The 22,695-nt window shown below is 43.0% G+C and overlaps 1 protein-coding gene and 1 long non-coding RNA gene across 8 annotated transcripts in view; one reads left to right on the top strand and one right to left on the bottom strand.

Moving 5' to 3' along the window:
• Window positions 1-1,557: 1,557 nt before the first annotated feature.
• PEX14 (peroxisomal biogenesis factor 14) overlaps window positions 1,558-22,695 on the top strand; it is a 141,483-nt gene continuing 120,345 nt past the window's right edge. For 2 of the 7 annotated variants that reach the window (XM_082353006.1, XM_082353003.1), the window contains exon 1: window positions 1,631-1,681. In XM_082353006.1, the coding sequence (XP_082209132.1) occupies window positions 1,646-1,681 (36 nt within the window). In that variant the 5' untranslated portion in view covers window positions 1,631-1,645. Of the gene's footprint in view, window positions 1,682-12,053; window positions 12,139-18,767; window positions 18,816-22,695 lie in introns of all 7 variants that reach the window. The other 5 variants (XM_082353005.1, XM_082352999.1, XM_082353000.1 and 2 more) reach the window with 5 other exon arrangements.
• LOC309610445 lies at window positions 3,556-9,376 on the bottom strand. The gene is made up of 2 exons (XR_014233942.1): window positions 6,878-9,376; window positions 3,556-6,531 (listed from the first exon to the last, which is right to left on the bottom strand). It is a non-coding gene; the product is annotated as an uncharacterized lncRNA (long non-coding RNA).

Here is a 22,695-nt window from a genome sequence, read left to right as displayed (position 1 = left end):
CCGGGAGATGTAGTTCTCGCTGTAGCAAATCAGGCGTGGGACCAAGGCACGCCGGGAGATGTAGTTCTAGTTGCGGCTAATCCCCTGCGGCCCCGGGGGCATGCCGGGAGCTGTAGTCTGTGGGTTCAAAGCTGACTTAGGTCGCGCAATTCAGACCCCGGAGGTGTTTTTTTTTTTCTGCCTTATATTAAGGAGTTGCATTCGCGCGTTCAAAATGAGGTCAATAGGGATTTATTTTGCATTATGAAGGACACGACTGTATACTCCCTTGAACTGTTAGAGCACTCCTTTCTATATATATAGATAGATGCAAGATATTAATACATAAAGCAGTGTCATTGTACTGTTTTAATTTGTTTTTCCTTTCCAACCTGAACAGATGTATAAAATGTCTCAACCTTCACGCTGACCTGAAGGAAGTCAGTTTTAAAAATTGCTGACTGTAGTTTTCAGTCTGGCTGAAAACATAACAGACAAGCATAAGATACTCGCACATTTCCACTCTTTCGATTCCCTGCTTCAGCTCTCCAAATTGGGTTGGGACCTCGGAACGAAATGCTTAAATAACTAGATTAAACATTAAGGTCTCAAAGAAATCAGAGGGAAAAGGGTAAATGCGAACCACATCACTGTTGAGATTGTTCAGATGCTGCTTGACAACATATTTGTCTTTGTTCTAATACTGTTACTTATGGAAAAGTCTGTGTTTTTCACTCCTGAAAAACTAACATTTAAGATTAAAATAATAATTAAAAAATTATCAGAAAGTTTCCTTGCTTAAAAAGGGGGCATTCTATATAAACAAGGAATAATTATCAGCCCGTATTCATTCAGGGTCAATCTCTTTCATATTTTGTTATTAAAGGAAATCAGATATTATGAGAAAAAGACATGTAAAAGTGTTTGGTAGGACGAATTGTTAACTGAGGCAACCCTTTTGAATACACCATCAATGATCAAAAAACAACTGCAATGGAACTGACTGATAGTTCTAATGTATGCAACCCTTTCGTATAATTTCACAATTAGCTTAAAATCTAACAACTCAACCGCTATAAAGTGATAACGGTTCGTAGAAGCCTCTCCTCTCCAAAAAGCCCCCTCTTCTGAGTTCTCCTAATAGACCTGCATACCGTTATCAGACTCCTAGCTCCAAGGTGTAATTGCGCGCGCGCGCGCGCGCGCGCGCGCGTGTGTATTTGGCCTAGACTTGAGAGCAGGGGTTGAGTCTTGGATCTTTTTATTTCTCGCGGCTACCAAAGTGCCTGGCAAATGGTAGGCACCCAACGGAACCATCAGTTAATTAATTAATTAATTTCCAGGTTTCTTCACATTCATTCATTTATTAAATACTTAGGGTGTCCCTACATGTGCCCAAGGCACTGTGAAGATGGGCAGAGATTTAATTCAATAAGTATAACATACATATAAGAAAGCAAAAAGGACAGGCATCGTTCTTGCTGGAAAGCAGAGACCTAACGGAAAGAGTGAGCGGTGTGGGGGACGTGGGAGTTCCCCTCTCCTCCCCGGGTGTCCCCTATCGACAGCTCAGTTCCGGCTACTTTAGTCTGGGCGAGAGAGCGAGAGCGGGGGCGCTTGGGAGAAGCCTCGCCCAGCGGCGATAGACTAGTCAGGCCTCAGAAAGATGGCGTCCTCGGAGCAGGCAGAGCAGCCGAGCCAGGTAAGGGGAGTGGGGCTGCCCCGCCGTACTGGCGGGGACCCTGCTGGAGGGGGCGCTCGGCGGGTGGCTGGGAGCCCGGTGGGGACCCTGAGCCTCGGAAGCTGGGGGCCCCGACCTCTTGCCCCCTCCGGGGCCCCGCCCCTCCCCAGGTCCTCGCCGCCCGGCCCCTCCCCGCGTGACCCCTCCTTGACCACATTCCCGAGCAGGGGCCGGGGGACGCCCGAGGGCCCCCACTTGCCGCCTGCCGGTCCCTCGGGTCCCACTTGTGCTTGGCCAGGTCGGTGGCGGGATTCTTGAGAAGCCCCCCAGGCTTGAGCTGCGAGGGCCCCTGCTTGAGGAGAGGGGTGAGAGGCTGGATCGTTCCCGGCCCTTCCCTCTCGGGATGGGCCTTATTCCATCAGGATTTCTTCTCTCTCGCAGCCTCAGCCTCCTGGGTGGCCCCGCTGCCAGCCTCTTCGTCTTTAGTCACCTTTGTGCTTCCCTTGCCAAGTTGGAGGGTGGGAAATGTACTTGGACCCTCTCAGTGCGTTGGTAGGAAGGGGACTCACTGTAATCAACCGACGCCACCGAGCTTTTGGCTGGTGATCCGTCTTTGCTGCCCAGAGTTAGGTTTTCTTGGCCAGGGGCTCTAGCTTTTCAGCCACAGACTCAGCCAAATCCCACTCCAGTCGGGGGACCTTGAGGACCAGTGCTCATGCCTGTACGTCTGCTGTCAGGAAGCAGTGGATGCTAAGGCCTCTGTAGGCGTTTGTAGTCCAAAGGTGGGGTGGGCTGAGGTGAGGAGGATGGGGTTAGCGGTACCTTACAATTACGGAGTGTGTGCTGTCATGCGGAGGACAAATTACGCTTATTATCTCGTTTAATGCTCATTACAGCCCTTATGAAGTACGGGCTGTTAACCGCCATTTTGCAGGGTCTGTAACGTGCCCCAGATCATTTGCCTGATTAAGCCTGGATTTGAACCCGGCTGTGTGTGAGTCCACTAGTTAGCCCTACATGTTTAAGTTTAGTTAAGATTAGACAGAGGAGGAAGAAAATGGTTTCAACCTGGACCTCATCACTCATCTCTCACCTGCTTGAATACACCTGTGGACTTCTCAGCGGCCTCCTGGTATTTCAGTTCCTTCCTTGGAAGAATACGGCTTAGTGTTTCTTATTACTCTTTTATTCTTCATGATAATTCTGTTACAGGAATTGCACATAGAGGAGTTGTGAGTTCCCCAGACCAGCTTCCGTTAGCAGAGTGAATGATTCAGAGAGATGTCCAGATTGTAAAATGTGAACAATAATTAGGGCTGATTCTGGTCTTCTCACTGTCGGAAATTCTGGAGTGTGGGGAGTGTCCTGGTGGTGGGGTGGTTCCTCCTTTCCTGCCTTAACCCACTTAGCTTGCTGAAATGCTGAGGCTCCTCAGAATCTAGGTTTCTCTGAGCTGTTACATGTTAGGAATGCGCATAGGCTGGGATTGAAGGATGCCAGCACATATAATTTGCCAGTGCGGTGAAGGTTACTAAAAATTCTGCCACTCGGAGCCTTTGTAGTGCCCAAGGATTCCTTTGGTTCTGGAAATTGGCCTCTCTGTACACGTGCAAGGGATCTAGGTTCGTTAAGGGGGCTGGGCCAGCACTTGTTTGGTTTTCAACTCTGCTTCTTTGCCCTCCTTTCCAAAGCTGATAGAGATGGGATTGCATCAGAAAATGCTGGCAGCTTGGGAAAAAACTTGAATGCTTCACGCCAAATTCTGTCACTGACAATAAGCTGCAAATGCACACTTTTTTTTTAAATTAAAAAAAAAAGTTTTATTTTTGGCTGTGTTGGGTCTTTGTTGCTGCGCGCAGTCTTTCTCTAGTGCGGCGAGCGGGGGCTACTTGTCGTTGCGGTGCGCAGGCTTCTCATTGCGGTGGCTTCTCTTCTTGCGGAGCACGGGCTCTAGGCACGCTGGCTTCAGTGGCTGTGACTCACGGGCGCAGGCTCAGTATTGTGGCGCATGGGCTTAGTTGCTTCGCGGCATGGGGGATCTTCCCGGGCCAGGGATCAAACCTTTGTCCCCTGCATTGGCAGGCAGATTCTTACCCACTGCACCACCGGGGAAGCCCCAAATGCACACATTTAAAGTAAACCAACTCTCTTTAGCAGTTGCTTCTCATTTCATTTTCTAGTCCTGATCAGTGGGTTTCCCATTTCTCCAGTAAAGCAGAGTGGAACTGAAAGAACGAACTGTTTGGGTGTTTCCTCCAAACCTGGTTTGTGTCTGAGAAGAATGCATCACACCTGTGGGACTGAGGCAGTATTCTGTCTCTCATAGAAAGTTTGTTAGTTGACCGTGTGGCATCAATCTCTCATTTTTAAAGATTAAGGGTAAATAACCAACAATTTCTTTCTTTGAAAGGCAGTGTAGAGCAGTGGTTAAAAGTATGGACTCTGAAGCCATCCCCACTGGGCTAGAATCCTAGCCCCACTACTTACCAGCTGTGTGATCTTGGACAAGTTACTTAACTTCTCTGTTAACTTCTCTGGCCTTAGTTTCCCCATCTGTAAAATAAGAATAATACTAGTGCCTATCTCATAGCATTGCTCTGCGGATTAAATGAATTAACTTATTTTAGAACAGTGCCTGACACAGTGTGTTACCTATTATTATTCCATTCAATAAACTCTGGAGTTTCACTTACAAACCATCTAAGCCTTTTCTCAATCCCTATTAAAACATTTTTTGCGGGTGTGAAATTTCATATGTTGACCACCAGTCCACTGAGGTTGGTTTTTTATTTGCTCAGAAGTAATTTCCTTGAAATTTAAAGGAACACGCTGAATGCTGGTGTTTATCCTAGCTGTCCTTTGTGCCTTTTAGATTTCAGCGATATACTTTCTTTTTCATAATGGTATAGTCTTTTTAGGCTGTCTTCAAAACAGTCTGTTGGAATTGCATTTATTGCTTATCCTGTTTACTCCACATTACTCGGTTTTGTATGGCTAATCTCTTATCAAAGTCCCTTCTAGTCTGTACATGTTATGGCCCATAGGAATGGGAAATGTCATCCCTATTTTTGTACTTTCCCATCAGTTTTTCTGTCTTTAGTGAAGGGCAGATGTATGGTTCAATCTGATTGTTTAATGGTTGTTGAATATTGAGAATTATTACGGAATGTAGATTTCTAATCTGTTCAGGTTCACTGGATATAATAAATTTTGGACTGAGAAAACACAGAGGCAGGGAAGGGAGAAGAGTACAGCAAAGATGTTACGGAGTGGAAGAGCATGGCCTTGTATCCTGACAGACTTTGGTTTGAACTCCAGCACTCACTTACTATTGGACTTGTCACTCTACCTCTCTGAACCTCAGTTTTCTTCTCTGTAAAATGAGATTAATAATAATCCCATTTGAGGGTTGACTGAAGTCACAGGTGTTAAGAGTGTGTGGTGCATATTAAGTGCTCAGTGAATGTTGGTTTCCTTCTCCAAGTCTCTGTATGCAGTTTTGGAAGATTATTGAACTCTTGAATAACAGTAGTTCAAACAAGATATTTTTCCCCTCACTCTTTATTTTGAAAAGTTTCCAACCTATAGGAAAGTTGAAAGAATAATACAGAGAACTCCTTTATAACTCCCATAAAAACTTCACCAAGATACACTGTCTACATTTTGCTGAATTAGCTTTATCTCAGTCTCTTTATATATATATATTTTTGAAGGATTTGATAGTAAGTTACAGACATCATGATATTTCATCCTAGAATACTTCATCTTGTCTCTCATAAGAGTAAGGTTATTCTCCTACATAACCATAATACCATTATCACACAAGAAGTTTGGTATTGATAAAATATTATTTACTAATACATACCACATTCACGATTCTCCAATTAAAAAAAAAAATCAGGATCCAGTGAAGAAATAGAGAGTGCATTGATTTGTCTCTTTAGTATGCTTTAATTTAGAATGACTCCCTAGCCTTTAAATTTTTTTTTAAACTTTTTACTGGTGTTTAACATACACCCAGAAAGTACACCAATTATGTGTCCAGCTTGGTGAATTTTCACAGAGTGAGCACACGCTTGTGTAACCAGTACTCAGATCAAGAAATCAAGCGTTACTGGGACCTCAGAAGCCTCCTTGGCGTCCCTCCCATTACTAGCCAATCCCCCAAAGCTGCCCCTATCCTGACTTGAAATCCATAGATTAATAGCTTTTTGAGTGACCAAGTCTTTGTGGCCAAAAGCTTTACTGTGGAATTCCAATAGATGTGTTGTGGTCAGTTTTGACAAATGTATATACCTGTGTAACCACCACCACAATCAAGGTCAAAACAATTCCAGTATTCCTGAATGTTCCCTTACCCTGCTTCCCAGTAAATCCTAGCCTTTGGCCTCAGGAATACTGAACTGCTTTTTATCACTATAGATTATATTTGTCTCTCCTAGGATTACATACGAATGTATTCATAATGTAAATATTCTTTTGTGTCTCACTTTTGCTCATAATAATGTTTGTGAAATTTATATTGTATGTCTCAGTAATTCATTACTTTTTATTAGTGGGTAATATTCCATTGTATAGCTGTACCACAGTTTGTTGATCTGTTCACCACTTGATGGATTTGGATTATATTAATTACCTATTGCGTAACAGTGTTATTATAAATTTAGCAGCTTAACGCAGCACACGTTTATTGTCTCACAGTGTCTGTGGGTCAGGAGTCAGGACACAGTTCAGCTGAGTCTCACAAGGCAGCAGTCAAGGTGTCTGCCAGGGCTGTGATCTCATCGGAATCCTGACTGGGGAAGGATCTGCTTCCTAGCTCATGTGGTTATCGACAGCATTTAGTTCCTTATGGACTTCAGACTGAGGACCTCTTTTTTTTTTTTTTTTTTTTTTTGATAAGGTCCTTTTTTTAAAAAAATATTTATTTATTTATTTATTTATTTTTGGCTGCGTTGGGTCTTCATTTCTGTGCGAGGGCTTTCTCTAGTTGCGGCGAGCGAGGGCCACTCTTCATCGCGGTGCGCGGGCCTCTCACTATCACGGCCTCTCTTGTTGTGGAGCACAGGCTCCAGATGCGCAGGCTCAGTAGTTGTGGCTCACGGGCCCAGTTGCTCCGCGGCATGTGGGATCTTCCCAGACCAGGGCTCGAACCCGTGTCCACTGCATTGGCAGGCAGATTCTCAACTACTGCGCCACCAGGGAAGCCCTGAGGACCTCTTTTTGTGACTGGCTGTCACCCAGGAGCCGCCCTCAGTTTCTTGCCACATGGGTCTTCCCAGGATGGCCACTTGCTTCCCCAAAGGCAAGTGGACATTACAGTCTTAGATATTGTAACCACATGCATGTAATTACATGCATTCTGTCACTGTTACCATACTCTGTTGGCCAGAAGCAAGTCATAGTTCCTTGCCCACACTCAAGGGGACAACACAAGGGCATGAATACAAGGAGGTAGGGATCATGGCAGTCACCTTAGAGTCTTTTCCCCCCATGATTGGTTCTAGTTTGGGGCTACTATAAATATTCAAGTGTGTTTGTGAAGACATATGTTTTCATTTTTCTTGGTAAATACCTATGAGTGTATTTACTGGGTCACATGATAAGTGTATGTTTAGTTCTATAATAAATTGCCTATGTGTTTTGCAAAGTTGTACTATTTTTCATTCCACCAGCAGTGTATGAGCATTCCAGTTGCCCCACATCCATACCAACACTTGGTATTGTCTGTCTGTTTTTGTGTGTGTGTGTGTGTGTGTGTGTCTGTCTGTTTTAATTTTAGCCATTCTAGTGAGTATGTATGTAGTGGTATTTCACTGTGGTTTTAATTTGCATTTCTGTGATGACAAATAACATTAAGCAGCTCTTTTCTTGTGCTTATTGGTAAAGGTTGAGGTTAATTTTTTTTTCCGCATATGGGTATCAGTTATTCCAGCATCATTTGTTGAACAGATTACCCTTTCTCCATTGAATTATCTTGCCATCTTTGTCAAAAATAAAAAAATTGTATATAATAGGTTAATTTCTGGACTCTCTTCTGTTCCATTTATCTATGTTTCTCCTAATGTGAAGGAAATACAGTTGACTCTTGAACAGCACGAGTTTGAACTGCCTGGGTCCACTTATACTTGGATTTCTTTTTCAATAAATACATATTATAGTACTACACAATTCATGGTTGGTTGAATCCATAGATATGGAGGGCTAACTGTAAAGTTATATGTGGATTTTTGACTGTGCGGAGGGTCAGCACCCCTAACCACTGTGTCGTTCAAGGGTCAATCGTACTGTCTTGAATGCTGTAGCCTTATAGTAAATCTTGAAATCAGGTAGTGTAAAGTGTTCTGACTTTATTCTTTTTCAAAATTGTTTTAGCTTTGGTCCATTGCATCTCGATATAAATTTTAGAATCAGTTTATCAGTTCTTACAAAAAAGCTTGCTGGGATTTTTACTGGGATTGTGTGGAATCTATAGATCAGTTTTGGGGAGAATTGACATCTTAACAATATTGATCCTCTGATTCCTTAAAATGATATATGTCTCCATTTAGGTGTTTGATTTTTCTCAGTAGTATTTTATAGTTTTAAGCGTGTAGGTCACGTACACATTCTGTTAAATTTCTCTCTAAATATTTCTTTTTTTTGTATTTATGGATTTTATGTTTAAATTTCATTTTTAATTGTTCAGTGCTAGTATATAGAAATAAAATTGAGTTTGTTGGCCTTATATCTGCAGCCTTGTTAAGCTTATTTGTAATTCTAATAGTTTTTTGGGTAGATTCCTTACTACTCTGTAGATGATTATGTCATCTGCAAGTAAAGACAGCTTTACTTCTTGCTTTCCAATTTGTATGCCCTTTTTTTTTCTTGCTTTATTGCACTGTGCAGGACTTTTAGTACAATGTTAAAAGAAATATTGGGAGTAGACATTCTTGCCTTATTCCTGATCTTAGGGAAAATGCACTCAATCTTTCGTGTTTAAATATGATGTTAGCTATAGGTTTTTTAATTTCTAAATTTTTAAAATTTTTTATTTTTGGCTGTGTTGGGTCTTCATTGCTGTGCGTGGGCTTTAGCTGTGGCAAGCAGGGGCTACTCTTTGTTGCGGTGCACAGGCTTCTCATTGCGGTGGCTTCTCTTGTTGTGGAGCACGGACTCTAGGCACATGGGATTCAGTAGTTGCAGCATGCGGGCTCAGTAGTTGCAGCACGTGGGCTCTAGAGCTCAGGCTCAGTAGCTGTGGCGCACGGGCCTAGTTGCTCCACGGCATGTGGGCCTTTCCCAGACCAGGGATCAAACCCATGTCCCCTGTGTTGGCAGGTGGATTCTTAACCACTGCACCACCAGGGAAGTCTCAGCCATAGGTTTTTTTGAAGGTCCCCTTTATCTAGTAGAGGGGATTCAATTTTTGTTTTTAATTTGCTTAATTTTTTTTTTTTAACCATATGTGTTTTGAATGTTGTCAGGTGCTCTTTTTGCTGTCTGTCTAGTTGATTCTATTGTTTTCCTCCTTTATTCTGTTAATATGTGATTTACGTTGATTGATTTTTCAAATGTTAAACCACTCTTGCATTTGTTGGATAAATTCCACTTTGTCATGATGTATTACCCTTCTTATTGATATATAATGCTGGATTTGATTTGGCAATATTTTGTTAAGGATTTTCACATTTATGTTTATGAAGGATATTGATTTATAGTTTGTGTGTGTGTGTGTGTGTGTGTGTGTGTGTGTGTGTGTGAAATCTGTGTCTGGTTTTGTTGTCAAGGTAATGCTGGCCTATCAGAATGAATTGGGAATTTTTACCTATTTTTTTGGCTGTGCCACGCGTCTTACAGGATCTCAGTTCCCAGACCGGGGATTGAACCCGGGCCACGGCAGTGAAAGCCTGGAATCCTAGCCACTAGGCCACCAGGGAACCCCCACCCCCCGACCTTTTTTTTCTACTGTATTTTCTGAAATAGTTTATTATAAGACTACTATAATTTTTTTCTTAAATGTTTGATAGAATTCACCGGTGAAGCCACCTGGGTCTAGAGTTTTCTTTTAAAATTTTTGTTGTAAACTTAATTTCTTTTTATTATTTATTTATTTATTTTGGCTGCACCAGGTGTTAGTTGAGGCATGTGGACTTCTTAGTTGCGGCATGCGTGCAGGATCTAGTTCCCCGGCCAGGGATTGAACCTGGGCCCCCTTCATTGGGAGCATGGATTCATACTCACTGGATCTCCAGGGAAGTCCATTAATTTCTTTTTAAATTAAGTATTTTAAAATTATGTTTTAAATTATTAATTATGTATTTTACAAACAGATATAAGGCTATTAAGCTTTTCTGTTTTTTTCCTAGGGTCAGCTTTGGCATATTGTGTCTCAAGGAATTTGCAGTCTTTTGCAGTTGTCAAATTTGTTTGTAAGGTTTTTCATAATATTCCCTTATCTTTTTTTAAAAATTTTTATTTATTTATCTTATGGCTGCGTTGGGTCTTCGTTGCTGCACGTGGGCTTTCTCTCTAGTTGCAGCGAGCAGGGGCTCATGTTTGTTGTGGTGCACGGGCTTCTCATTGTGGTGGCTTCTCTTTGTTGCAGGCTGTAGTGTGCGAGCTTCAGTAGTTGAGGCACATGGCTCAGTAGTTGTGGCTCACGGGCTCTAGAGTGCAGGCTCAGTAGTTATGGTGCACGGGCCTAGTTGCTCCGTGGCATGTGGGATGTTCCTGGTCCAGGGCTCGAACCTGTGTCCCCTGCATTGGCAGGTGGATTCTTAACCACTGCGCCACCAGGGAATTCCCTCCCTTATCTTTTAAATGTATATGAAATACACAGAGAATCCCTTTTTCATTCCTAATATTGGAAATTAATGTCTTTTTTAATTGATCAGTCTGCATACGGATTTATCAATTTTAGTATTCTTCAGAACACCAGTTTTTATTTCATTGATTTTCCTCTGTTGTTTGTAAGTTTTAAATTTTATTTCTTCCTATTTACTTTGGGTTTCATTTGTTCTTATTTTTCTAGCGTCTTTTCTAAAGTGACTAGCTAAAACTGTAAACTTCCTTCTAAGCACGGCTTTAGTTGCATTCCACAAATTTAGATGTGTTGTGTTTTCATTGCCATTCAGTTCAGAATATTTTCTTACTTCCCCTGTAATTTATTCTTTGACCCATAGATTATTTAGAAGTCTGTTTAACTTCCAAACATTTGAAATTTTTCTGTATTTTTTTCTGTGATTTCTAGTTTAATCCTGTTGTGATCAGAGAACATTTTCTATATGATTTCAAGTCTTGTAAATTTATTTTATGGTCTGTCTTGATGAATTTTCCTTATGAACTTGAAAATACATTTTACCGTTGAACAATATAGGTTTGAACTGTGCAGGCCCACTTAAAAGCTTCTTTAATAAATACATTCTTCATTACTACACTGTTTGCAGTTGGTTGAGTCTGTGGATGGGGAACCTTGGATATGGAGGGTCAACTGTAAAGTTATATGTGGATTTCTTTTTTTTTAATTTATTTTTAAATTTTTTTTTATATGTGGATGTCTGACTGTGTGTGGGTCGCTCTGCCTCACTCCCTTGTTCAAGGGTCAACTGTAATGTATATCTTGCTGCTGTTGGGTGAAGTGTTCTGCGAATGTTATTAGGCCATGTTGGTTGATAATATTATTTAGGTCTTCTTTATCCTTACTGACTTTTTGATTAAGGTGAGAAGATTATTAAAGTCCCCAACTATAACTATGGATTTGTCTTTTTATCTTTTAAATTCGGTCTGATTTACTTTATGTGTTTTGAAACTATTATGTGTGCATACTTACACAGAATTATTATGTCTTCTTGATTGACTCCTTTATTTTGGAAATGTCCTTGTTTATCATTGGTAATATCTTTTAGTTTGAAGTTGCCTGAGATTAATATTTCCACTACAGCTTTCTTATGATTAGTGTTTGCATGGTATATCATTTTCCATCCTTTGGCTTTTTAGCTATGTGTGTCTTTTTGTTTAAAATGGGTTTCTTGTAGGCAATATATAGCTTCATCTTGCATTTTCTCCCCACCCAGTCTGACAATCTCTGCCTTTTAATTGGAGTGTTTTAACTTTTCTTGTGGTACAAGTATACTGTTGACAAATTCTAGCTTATTTTTTTCCTTTTGAAAAAATCTTTAATTTGTATTCATTTTTGAAAGATATTTTCATTGGATATAGAATTCTAGGTTGACAGTCATGTTGTATCTGCCCCACCCCCACCCCACCCTCTGTGGGCATTTTAAAGATACTATTTTTTTTTTGACATCTCAGATGGCTGAGTTTTTATGTGTTTTTTTTTTTTTTTTTTTTTTTTTTTAAACACGAACACAATGTGCACATGACCTGTCTATTCATTTTCTTTGTTGTGCAGCCTGGAGTTGGGATTGGCGACTCTGATGGCCAGCGGGGCTGCTCTTTCCACAGTGGCTTTGAGTTCTTGGAGTAATCTCAGCACAGTAAGATTTGTTTCACATCAGCAGCCCTTCAAGCTCCTTGAAGTTGTGGGCCAGGAACTTCCAGAAGCCACTGGGCAGCATGAGCTTTGTTTTCTTGTTGCTCCCATAACCAATGTTGGGCATCAAGATCTGGCCCTTGAATTTCCTGCGCACCCTGTTGTCAGTGCCTCTGGATTTCTGCCAGTTCCGCTTAATTTTGACATATTGGTCTGACTGGTGTGGGTTGAACTTCTTGGTCTTTTTGACGATCTTGAGCTTCACGAGCGCTTTGAGGACAGCCATGGTGGCTGCCACCTCTGTAGGCAGCGCCAAGGAAGAGCTAAAGATACTGTTCCATTGTATTTTTTTTGGCTTGCACAGTTGCTGATCAGAAGTCTGAAGTCATTCTTAATTTTGATTAATTTTTTTCTGGCTACTTATAGGATTTTTCCCTTTTCATGAATTTTTAGCATTTGATTATGGTGTACCTTAGTCGCTTTTGTGTTTGTTCTGCTTGGAGTGTGTTGAGCTTCTTGGATCTGTGAGTTTGTAGTTTTCATCAAACTTGGAAACTTTTCAGCCATTATTTCTTCAAATATTTTTCTTTTTTTGGTCTTTTTTCCCCCTCTCTGTCCTTCATTTTGCTCAGTTTCTGTTCCTATGTTTTCAAGTGCACTTACTTATTTTTCTGCAGTATCTAACCTATTGTCATTACCATTCAGTGAAATTTTTATTTCAGATATGTTTTTTCATCTCTGGAAGTTCTACTTTCTTTGTATACCTCACATTTCTCTCCTTACTATGATCATGTTTTCCTTTAAATTCTTTTCTTTTTTATTTATTGAGGTTTACTTGACATACCACGTTATGTTAATTTCAGGTGTACAACATGATTTGATATTTGTATTTTTTAAATGAGTTAAATTCTTGAATAAAGTTATGACACCTGTCTTAATGCTCTTGTTTGCTAATTATTCTAATTTTTCTTATTATTATAGGTCACAGTTTCCTGCTTCTTGACACATGTTGAGATTTTTGATTAGGTACTGGGTGCTGTGAATTTTACATCGTTGAGGGTCTGGATTGTGATCTTACTTTAAAGAGTGTTGAGTTTTGTTCTGGTGGGTGATTAAGTTACTTTTGGTTCATTCTGATTCTTTCAAGTCCTGATCTAGGGTCGCTTTTATCCTAGGGGTGATCTGACCCCTCCCCCCCGCCACCAAGATGTGGCCCTTCCAGGTCTCTACCAAAGGCCCTGATGGAGCAGGGAGGATGCTCCACTCTGGTGCTTGGGGCTTGTGAGACCTGTGAGGGTTCTGGGAACTGTTCAGCTTGCAGCTTCTTCATCAATCTTTTTTCAGTCTCGTGGAGTGTCATTCTATGCATGTACAAATTTTAATATTCAGTAGAGACTTAAGGAAACCTCTGTGCAGATTTCTGGAGCTTCCTTTCTGCAAAGCTCCCTCCTCTCTGGAACCCTGTCCTGCACCTTTCAGCTGACTTAGCCTCCCTGAACTCCAGTCTGTTTCCTCAGTCTGTTGCTGTGATCTGCTGGGATTCCCCCCTCCCACCACTGCCCCCGCCCTGGCTCCTTGGTCTGAAATGTGCAGAAACCTGGCAGAAGCCAGCGTGGTCTTAGGGCTCATATCATTTGTTTCTGTTCTGTCAGGAATCAAAGTCCTGTATTGCCTGCTGTCCAGTGTCTACAAACAGTGGTGTCATTTATTTTGTTTAGTTTTCTAGTTGTTTACAGTGGGAGGGTAAACCTTTGTTTACAGTGGGAGGGTAAACCTGGTCCCTATTACTTCATCATAGGGCAGACTCTCTTGGTTCATTCTGAGCAGACGAATGATATAACTTCCATGATCCTCATCTCATCCTGAATGTGGGGTGTTGGTATTATTCCCATTATTCCCGTGGATGAGGAACTGAGGTTCAGAGAGGTTGACTAGTATACCCACAGCCCCTCAGTGATTAATGCCAAAGGTCATGCACTTGCCACTATACCAGTGCCTCTCCAACAACATTTGTTGAATTGAATCTTATTCTTCCGAGCAAAGAACTATAGGCCATATCTTGCCTAGGGCATACCCAGAGCTACACAGTCGCTGGCAGGTGTAGGATGAGCGCTCCTAGAACTGAGTGTTCTTCTGGTTGCTCAGATCTGAGCTGTGTGTGCAGCTGATCTTTGCTTTGCATCAGGGTCAGCACGTGGGCACACCTCCTGGCTGGGGAAGGTCAATGCCTGGACAGCAGGAGTGAGAGCGCCTTTTGTCTCTACCAAACTGACGCATTTCTCTCCCTGCCACTGTGCCCTTTTTTTGTTTGCCTGTTTGTTTTTTAAAGCATTCTGATGCTTTTTCTCTTCTTCCTGCCTGCTCTCTGCATTCTGGCCCCTGAGGATCCTGACTGCAGATTGCCTTAGAGCCTACTTCTTTTTCCTCAGCTGGTGATTTCTAAACCTTACTATTACTATTATTATTTTTAAAACCATAAACCACCCTGTCAAGATTTTTCAGGATTAAGTTGGAATTTAATTTGTAGGGATTTGTTTCAGGCTGGAAAATAGACTTGACCACTTAAAGGGGGGTCGATGTAGGGGCAGGTGTTTGAGAAGTATTGGACTTTCACAAAAGCTGGCCTGATGAGACTTATGGACCTGTGTGAGCTTAGTTCAGCTTCTGACAAGCAGTTGCCCGCTCAGGCCTTTGCCCTCTTTTGAAGCAGCGTCATGTAAAAGATGGGAGTCTGTCTTCCTCCTCATTATGAGGAAGCGGAATGGTCAGGATTCTCCCAGGGGTCCTGTTGGTGTTTGGATGGAATAGTTCTTCATTGTGTCCATTGCAGGACATTTAGCCTCCCAAGCCTCTGCCCTCTAAATGCCGATGGGACTCCCTGGTCACTGTGACAGCCAGAAACACCTCCACACATTTTTAAATGCCCCTGCGGGGGTGATTGTGCCCCAGGGTTGAGAACCGTTGGGTCGTGACATTGCTTTGAGAGTGGCCAGGTTTGTGGTTTGTTGTAGGTGAAATGTTCCAGGGAAAGACACTGCTATGGTCCTTTGCTTGCTTCATTTTGGCTTATGTATATAAAGTGGTTCCTTTGGTTTAATTTTTTAAATTAAAAAATTAATTAAGCCCATATTTATTGAGTACAAGTGACATTCTAAGTGCTAAAGATATGCCTTCACTAAGGTGGTAAAGTGCCTGCCTTCAAAGAACTTAAAGGATAGACAGATAATAAACTAGTTATATAATGAAGAATTTCAGATGCTATTATCAAGGAAATCAATGTGCAGAGCAGTAAAGAGGAATGAAGGCTGTCTTGGTCATCAAGACATAGTTTTCTAAAGGACACAGACAAGAGATGGGGATGGTCCATTTTAGATTACAGATATTTCAACATGAGCTGGCGAATCATCTAGAATGTAATCATATTGGGCAATTCCCAGATTGGCGAGAAGTCCTCTGTGAGTTCACTGGTAAGGTCTGACTGACCTCAGAGAGTACCGTGAGTTGGAATACGGGTGCGGAAATGCTTGTTCCTTTCTAAGCAGCCTCCAAGATTGAGTTTGGAGGTTGGGCTTTGGTGTGCTGAGACCCCAGAAGGCTCTGTGAAGCCAAGGTTTGAAGAATTTGGAGAGTGTTGCTGTTTAAATTCCTTGGTGGGGATATGCACACACATGTGTGCTCCTTATACGCCTTGAATATCCCTGGAAGAATATATAAGGAGCCAACATCAGTGCTGTGTCCCCAAGGAAGAGGAGGCTGTTGGGATGAAAGGGAAGCTTCCTTTTAAATTTTTTTAGTATTTAATTTTTTAAAGCAGAATATATTTACATGGCTCACAGTTTAGAAAGGTACAGAAGGGTATACGATGAAAGAGACTTACTTGGTACTGTATATTGCTTAATGTTTTTCCTCTGGCAGACATTAGCTATTCAGGGGATGAACTAATTTTAAGGGAAGTTCCTTGGAGATAATGACTCAGTGATTAGTTGTATCTCAGGAAGAAAGTTTCGGTTTAAATCAGAATCAGGCTTTCTAAATATTAAAGCTGTTTGTGTTAGTTTGGTTCATCTAGTCAAATAACCTACATTATTATTTATGGGGTAGCATTAAGGTTGTTGCTTACTAAAATGTAGTCTAAACAAAACTCGATTATTTTGATTAAGTTGGAGGCCTCAAATCATCTTAGTACCAGTTACTACCTGAGTCGTCATGGGCAAGTTATTTAACCTCCCTTGCCTCAGTTTCCTCATCAGCAATAATTTCATACATTTATTATGAGAATGAAATGAAGAAGGAGCTAAATAAATGTTAGCACTTAGTATTTACCAAATGGAGTGAAGGAAGCCCTCAGGAAGGTAGTGAACTTTATATAACCCATTCAGACCAAATCTGTTCTGCTCTTTATTGCCCATTCATTCATTCAGCAAATATCTATGGAAGGCCTAATCTATGCCTGATACTGTCCTAGGCCCCAGGGATACAGTGATGAGCAAACACAGACAGTTTCTGCCCATGTGGAGTTTATAATCTGGCGAGGGACGCAGACATCGATCGGCTATCACACACTTAAAGTTGCAGTTCTGCCCAGCCCTTGAAGGAGAGGTATACGGTGTGAGTGTATATTAGGGAGATTTGACCGTGTCATGGCTGTCAGAGAAGGAATGCTTCCCCAAAGAAGTGACTTAACTGAAATCTGAAGGATGAATCAGATTGTCAGAGGGATGGGAGGGAATACCTGGTGCAAAGTCCCATTGACAGAGGAAGCAAAGGCCAGTATGTCTGTTCTGCGCAGAGCTGGGGTACGTGGTGCCACGCAGACCTGATATGTAGTCAGAGAAGACGCGTGGCCAAGCTGAGAAGGCTTTTCTATATTAGCGTTGTTGTTGTTTACTGGGGTGGGTCAGTGGATGAGATCAGATTATTGTTTTGAAGTGATAGTCTGTTTGCTGTGTGGAAAATGACTTAGAAGAGAGCCAGCATGGATGTGCGTGAGCTGATTAGAAGGCTATTGCAGTGGTCCAGGCAGGAGGTTTTGGAAGCTTGGACCTAAGTGATGGCAGAAGAAATGGAGAGAAGTGGATGATTGATTCCACGGATATTTAGGAAGGCGTATTGGCAGGACTTGCTCTGGCAAGTGAGGGGAAGAGCTGTCAGGGATGGCCTTTTGGATTCTAGTTTGCATATTTTGGTGGAAGGTTGTGACATTCACCCAGACAGGGAACAGTGGAAGCGGACACATGTGGCGGAGGGAGAGGATTATGAATCTGTTATGGGATTTGTTAAGTCCAAGAGGAGGCAGGAAGGCAGTTGGGTGTAGAACTCAGAGGGGTCTGGGCTAGAGATCTGAACGCATGAGCTTATTGATGCCTGGAACCTTAGGAGGGAGGGACAGTGGGGGAGGGAGGAAGGGAAAGCTTGCTCAGGTTCTCTGAGACTTTCTAGTTAGTTTCTACACTTTCTAGGTAGTTTCATGCTGGCTGACCTTCTTGTCCTGGCAGAAGAAGGGGCTCTTGAGACAGGACTTTGGATGAGGAGATAGAGTCCTTCCAGCAGAGTCCTTGCCGCTGTGCCCTGTGCCCACTGTGTGGTAGCAACTGGGCATGAGGAAATCTTTGGGGACCCTCTGTGGACTGGACTTTTTCCTCTTCCACCTTCTATCCTTTTTCCCAGGAGGCTTGGCACTTGCCATCTGACTAGCTGGGAGGAGTTTGGAGGCTGGCTCCTGAGACCCACAGATTAGCTCATTTGTCTGGATATTATCTGTAGATAATTGGAAATTGGTTTGAACATCAGTAACAGTAAACTAATCATAACTCTCTCAAGCTGCTTGTTTCCTTCTCTTGGAGATTTGTAGATTTCCTCCCAGTCTGTCTGTCTCTGTCTCTGTCTCTCCCTTTCTCTGAATTCTGGCCAGATCAACCAAGGGTTGAAGGTAAGTGTGAGGGTGAGGGGAGAGATCCAGAGAAGGAAACAGACTAGGGCCAGGCGAGTGGGCCACGTGCTGCCTGGCTGTGGGTTGCTCTGTTTATCTGTCAGCTTGTCACTAGCTTATTTACAGAAAGGATTTAAACTCGGCTTTCTTTACTGCTGGGTATTGGTATCCTTAGTGACAGGTGATAAATAGGAACCAGTGTCCATAGTTTGCTGCTTCCTTGGCTCCAAATAGATGCCCAGAGAAAATGCTGAGTGTGGGCAACTGGGGCCCCCTTGTGGCTGAATCTGGTTCTCCACTTTTGCTCTGCTCTCGCTGGTCAGTGTGGCAGGGAGACATGGCAAAAGGGAAGTTTGGCTTTCACTTAAAGCCTTTTGTGGACTTTCCTATTGCTGCGGATTTTGTGATGGTCCCCAGCCCCTGCTGCTCAGCTGCCGGGGCCCTCCTAAGCTAAATGCAGCCTTCTTGAGGTGCCGTGACAGTAAACCCAGAAACAGTCTCTTCGTGTTCACTGGCAAATTCAGGCTGTTCGGGCTGCTTCTTACAGGTAACCCACCACAGAGCACTCTGCGGTATGGAAAACTGGTGAGAAATACGAGAAGTAGTTGTTTGTGTGTGTTGCTCGAGAATGGCACACCTTTGGTTTTTTTGATGTCCATTGGGTGGCACTGCGATCTTACTTTTGTTTTTATTTTTCTTTGCAGCCAAGCTCTACTCCAAGAAGTGAAAATGTGGCGCCTCGAGAGCCGCTGGTAAGAAGCCATGATACATAGTATAATTTTCTAATAATTAAAATACTGAGTTTCAAGAAACCTTATGCTCCTATAGTTTTGCTTCAGTAGTGCCCCTTTAGGAGTAGGTGCTCTGTGGAGACGGCCCGCGAGTGACCTCTGACTTCTGATTCCTCTTCTGGCACTCAGGGATTAGCGAGATCTCCCCTTAGTAAAGCCTGGTCTTTTCTGGAACGGAAAGCATCCACCCCAGGTGTGGTGATGCACCATCTTACTTGTTTGAATCAGTGGTAATTAGTGGGATGCCTGAAACCTTTGGAGGCTGAGCTGGAGCGAGGTTGCTGGGCCTGACCAAGTAGCTGCTTGATTGTCTGAAATAGCCATTCTGCTCCTCAGGGTGAGGGCACTTCAGGTGGCCTTTGAAGAACAGATAAGGGAGAGAGTTCCATTTTTGCCTGGTCAGTAATTAGGTTTGTGATACTCATTTCCAACATTATCTGCTTATACTATTGATAGGGAAAAGGCCTATTAAGTACTGAAGATAATTTTCTTTACAGAGTGCTTTTGCTTTGGTGGTCTGAGTGAGAGCACTGCCCGCCCACCCACCCACCCCATTTTCATTGTATTTTGCATTTCAAGGCCTGCTGCAAATCCTGATGGCTGGGTATTAAGACCTGTTCTGTACAGGGAATTCCCTGGTGGTCCACTGGTTAGGACTCTGCGCTTTCACTGCCAAGGTGCCGGGTTCAATCCCTGGTCAGGGAACTAAGATCCCACAAGCCGTATGGTGTGGCCAAAAAAAAAGAAAAAAAAAAAAGACCTGTACAAACCAGATAAGTTTTATGGAGGGGCCAGCTTTAGGTTTAACTTTTCAGAGCTTTTTCTTTCTTTGAATAGTGATAGCAAGCTTAGGGATGTACCGCCAAGCTTTTGTTTCATCAGGGCCTGTAGTTTCACCTGTTTTTCTTCCCTCTCCTTCTGGCAGTAGTGGGAGGGGATGACGTGAGGCCCTTAGCTGGTATGCACAAATCTGAATTTTAGTCTGTGCTAAGGCTTTCCAAGGCAGAAGGCAAGTTGGATTTGACTGAGCTGGAGGAAAGCCTGGGTGATACCAGCCTGGCCAGGACTGTTTGAGGGGAGCACTGTTGTCCTGCATGTCACCTGCTTTTTCCAAGTGCAGCTCGCTTCCCACCATTCCCGGGTGGCTTCATTTCTCTCTTTTGGTATTGCCTGGGTCCTTCCTTGCCGTCTCAGTGGTGTAAAAGCCAGAGGAGCCTTCGCTTTGCCAGCCCCTTAGGTAGGGAACTGGTTTCCCGTGGGGCCTGCCTCGGCGCCCCTCAGGCCGAAGTTGTGGATGTGGCTTCGGACTGAAGTTCCAGCTGGACACTCCAGTCCTCTTCAGTCCTTTATTCCTCAGTCTCTTTTTACATTTTTATCTACGGATTTAGCTACTGATCACCAGAAGAGTGGCTGGACCATCTTTTGGGGCATGATTGTATAAACTTCTGGGCATTCTTTCTAGCAATGAGCCCTGGGCAGTTGGCAGCGTCGCTGATTTCTGGGTACTTGGAGCCCTGCAGCCCCTTGGCTCTGCTAGTGTTTCTGCGCACTGCTCTTCTCCTGCTGTACTCTGCATCTGCTTGTTGGTTGGTTGTATTTTTCTTTCTTTCTTTTCTGGGAGGCCCTGAGCAGTCTTCAAACCCTAGTAGCCTGCGATCGTCCAGAGTTCAGACTCATCCTCTCAAGGCTAACTCTACAATAACCTTATATTTAATTAATATTTTTTCCCCTCTTTACGTACTTGCTGCATAATTGCTCAGAGGAAAGAAAACACATAGCAGCAATTTATATATATATAAAAAAACAATAATTAAAAAAAACCCCCGAAATAAACTTCCATCTCATTTGGGTTGATCCTATGAGTTGTGTAATTAGGGCCCTATTAAAAGGTAGACCCTTCCTCCTTCCCGTCTTTTTTTTAAATTAATTTTTTAATATTAAACTCCCACAGTCTCTCAGTCATGCCCTTATTGCTTTTGGTCAACCATTTGCAGCAGCCTGATTAAATGAGGGCACCAGCCGAGCTGTATGGTCTTGTGTGAGCTACTTCTGCCTCTTGGGAGTGGCAGTGGGAGGGTGCCAGGCAGAGAAGCCTCCGAGGGCTAGTGACGGCTTGTGTGGCAGGTCGGGGGTAGAGGATGAGCCGCTGTGAACTGGCAGCGGGCTGGAGAGAGTCATAGGGTGCCAGAGAAGTGATGGGCTGGGAGCGCCCACCCACAGAAAGCCCCGAGGCACTCAGCCCAAGTCACACCTTCCCAGGGGAGATTCCTCCGGCGTGTGTGTTAGCTGTCTCCTGGGTGCTCAGGAGGAACAGACAATTGAAGGATAAAGCTAAGCCTTCTTCCCAAGTAATTTATACATCTTATTTGGGGAAGAAAATGCATTTGTTACACGCGAAACAGTTAGCCAACGGCACAAGGCTGTATATAATTTTAGCAAACAGTACAAAATTGTATATAATTTGGTGCAGAATTGCCTGGCTGGGAGTATAAGAGAGCCCTCATTATTCAGAGAAGGAAGAGTTCTCTGGGGGTAGGGGGTGCGTAGGGATGGTTTCTGTGAAACTTGAAGCCAGGTCTGGAGGAATAGGATAGTCCAGTGTTGAGGGAGCACCGTGCTCTGTTATTTTTGGTTTTGTTTTTAACTGAGTGGGGTGCATATTTTCCACAGAATTCCTTAATGGCAGCTGCCTGTTCTCTACACTAAAAAGGCTAAGCATGGGATGCTGAAGGCAAATAATCTTGTTCTTTGTTTTCAGAACTAGATGAGCACTTTGGAGGAAGAATTTTTCCCTTTATTAAAAAAGTGAGTTACAACAAAAGAGGCTCTACTGATTAGTCAGTACGGTGCAAGTTTCATTGTTCGGTGGATGTATTTGGGTGTCTGCATCATTGTTTTGCTCTATTTGCTAGGGAAGGAGGGCCTGATTTTCATATCTGTCCTCTCTGGGCTATAAAAACTGGCTTGTGATTTTGAGTTGATAAGTATGGTCTTGTGGTCTCTAACTGACACATTTGTGTTCATAGCCATCCCCTGGTCTTGATTCCAGCCGCATAGCGACACTGCACGTACCTTCTCTTGCCCCTTCAATCCTCCTCCGCTCCCAAAAGAACCAACCCAGCAACTCTGGCCACATTAGTGGGATAATTGCTCTATAATGTCATGATGTCCTCAGGGCTGGTGATTGGTAAACAGACTCATTTTGATGAATTCTGTAAACTCCCAGTTGAAATTCTCTGATTGTTAATGACAAAACTCTTTGCCAGAGTTAAAACGGCTGATTACTTTTTCTTTATACTTTGTTCACTGAACTTTGCCTCCCAGGGCAAGCTCCAGAGTACTGACCTCTAGCTTCTCCCAGACGTGTTCAGAACCTTCTGTCAGTTTCCCATAGACCCGCGATTTCTCATCACCTGTGTGGGCACGTGCTCGGGCCGTCACAGAGGTTCTGGGTCGGTCCCGGCACTGCTCCGCCAGGATCAAGTCCTGCCTAGTCAATAGATCTGTAAGAATGGGTGGACAGTTCTCTGTGTGGAGTAACTCGGTTCCTCTCTTGCTTGGACACAGAAACAGGGTTTAAGTAATGTCTTGAGAGTCCTTCTAGTCATATGAGTTTAGGGTATTTGAAGCAGCAATAAATATGCTCCCTTGTTTCAATACAACAAGCTCCTCAGTATTCAGCAATACTATTGCTTACCTACTTTATACAACACTTACGGAATTGGGCTAAACTAGAATTTCAGCGTTTTCCTCTTTGACACCAACTTCTTTCTAATGGATGAATCTTCTCTTCCTCTAACCTGTAGGTATAGGTTTTGTTTTTTGTTTTTTGTTTTTTTGT

Source organism: Balaenoptera borealis (genome assembly GCF_965194805.1).
Source record: "Balaenoptera borealis genome assembly, chromosome: 1".
NCBI classification, from domain to species: domain Eukaryota; kingdom Metazoa; phylum Chordata; class Mammalia; order Artiodactyla; family Balaenopteridae; genus Balaenoptera; species Balaenoptera borealis.
Note: the sequence above shows the minus strand (reverse complement) of the source record. Positions and strands in the feature narration are given on the sequence as shown.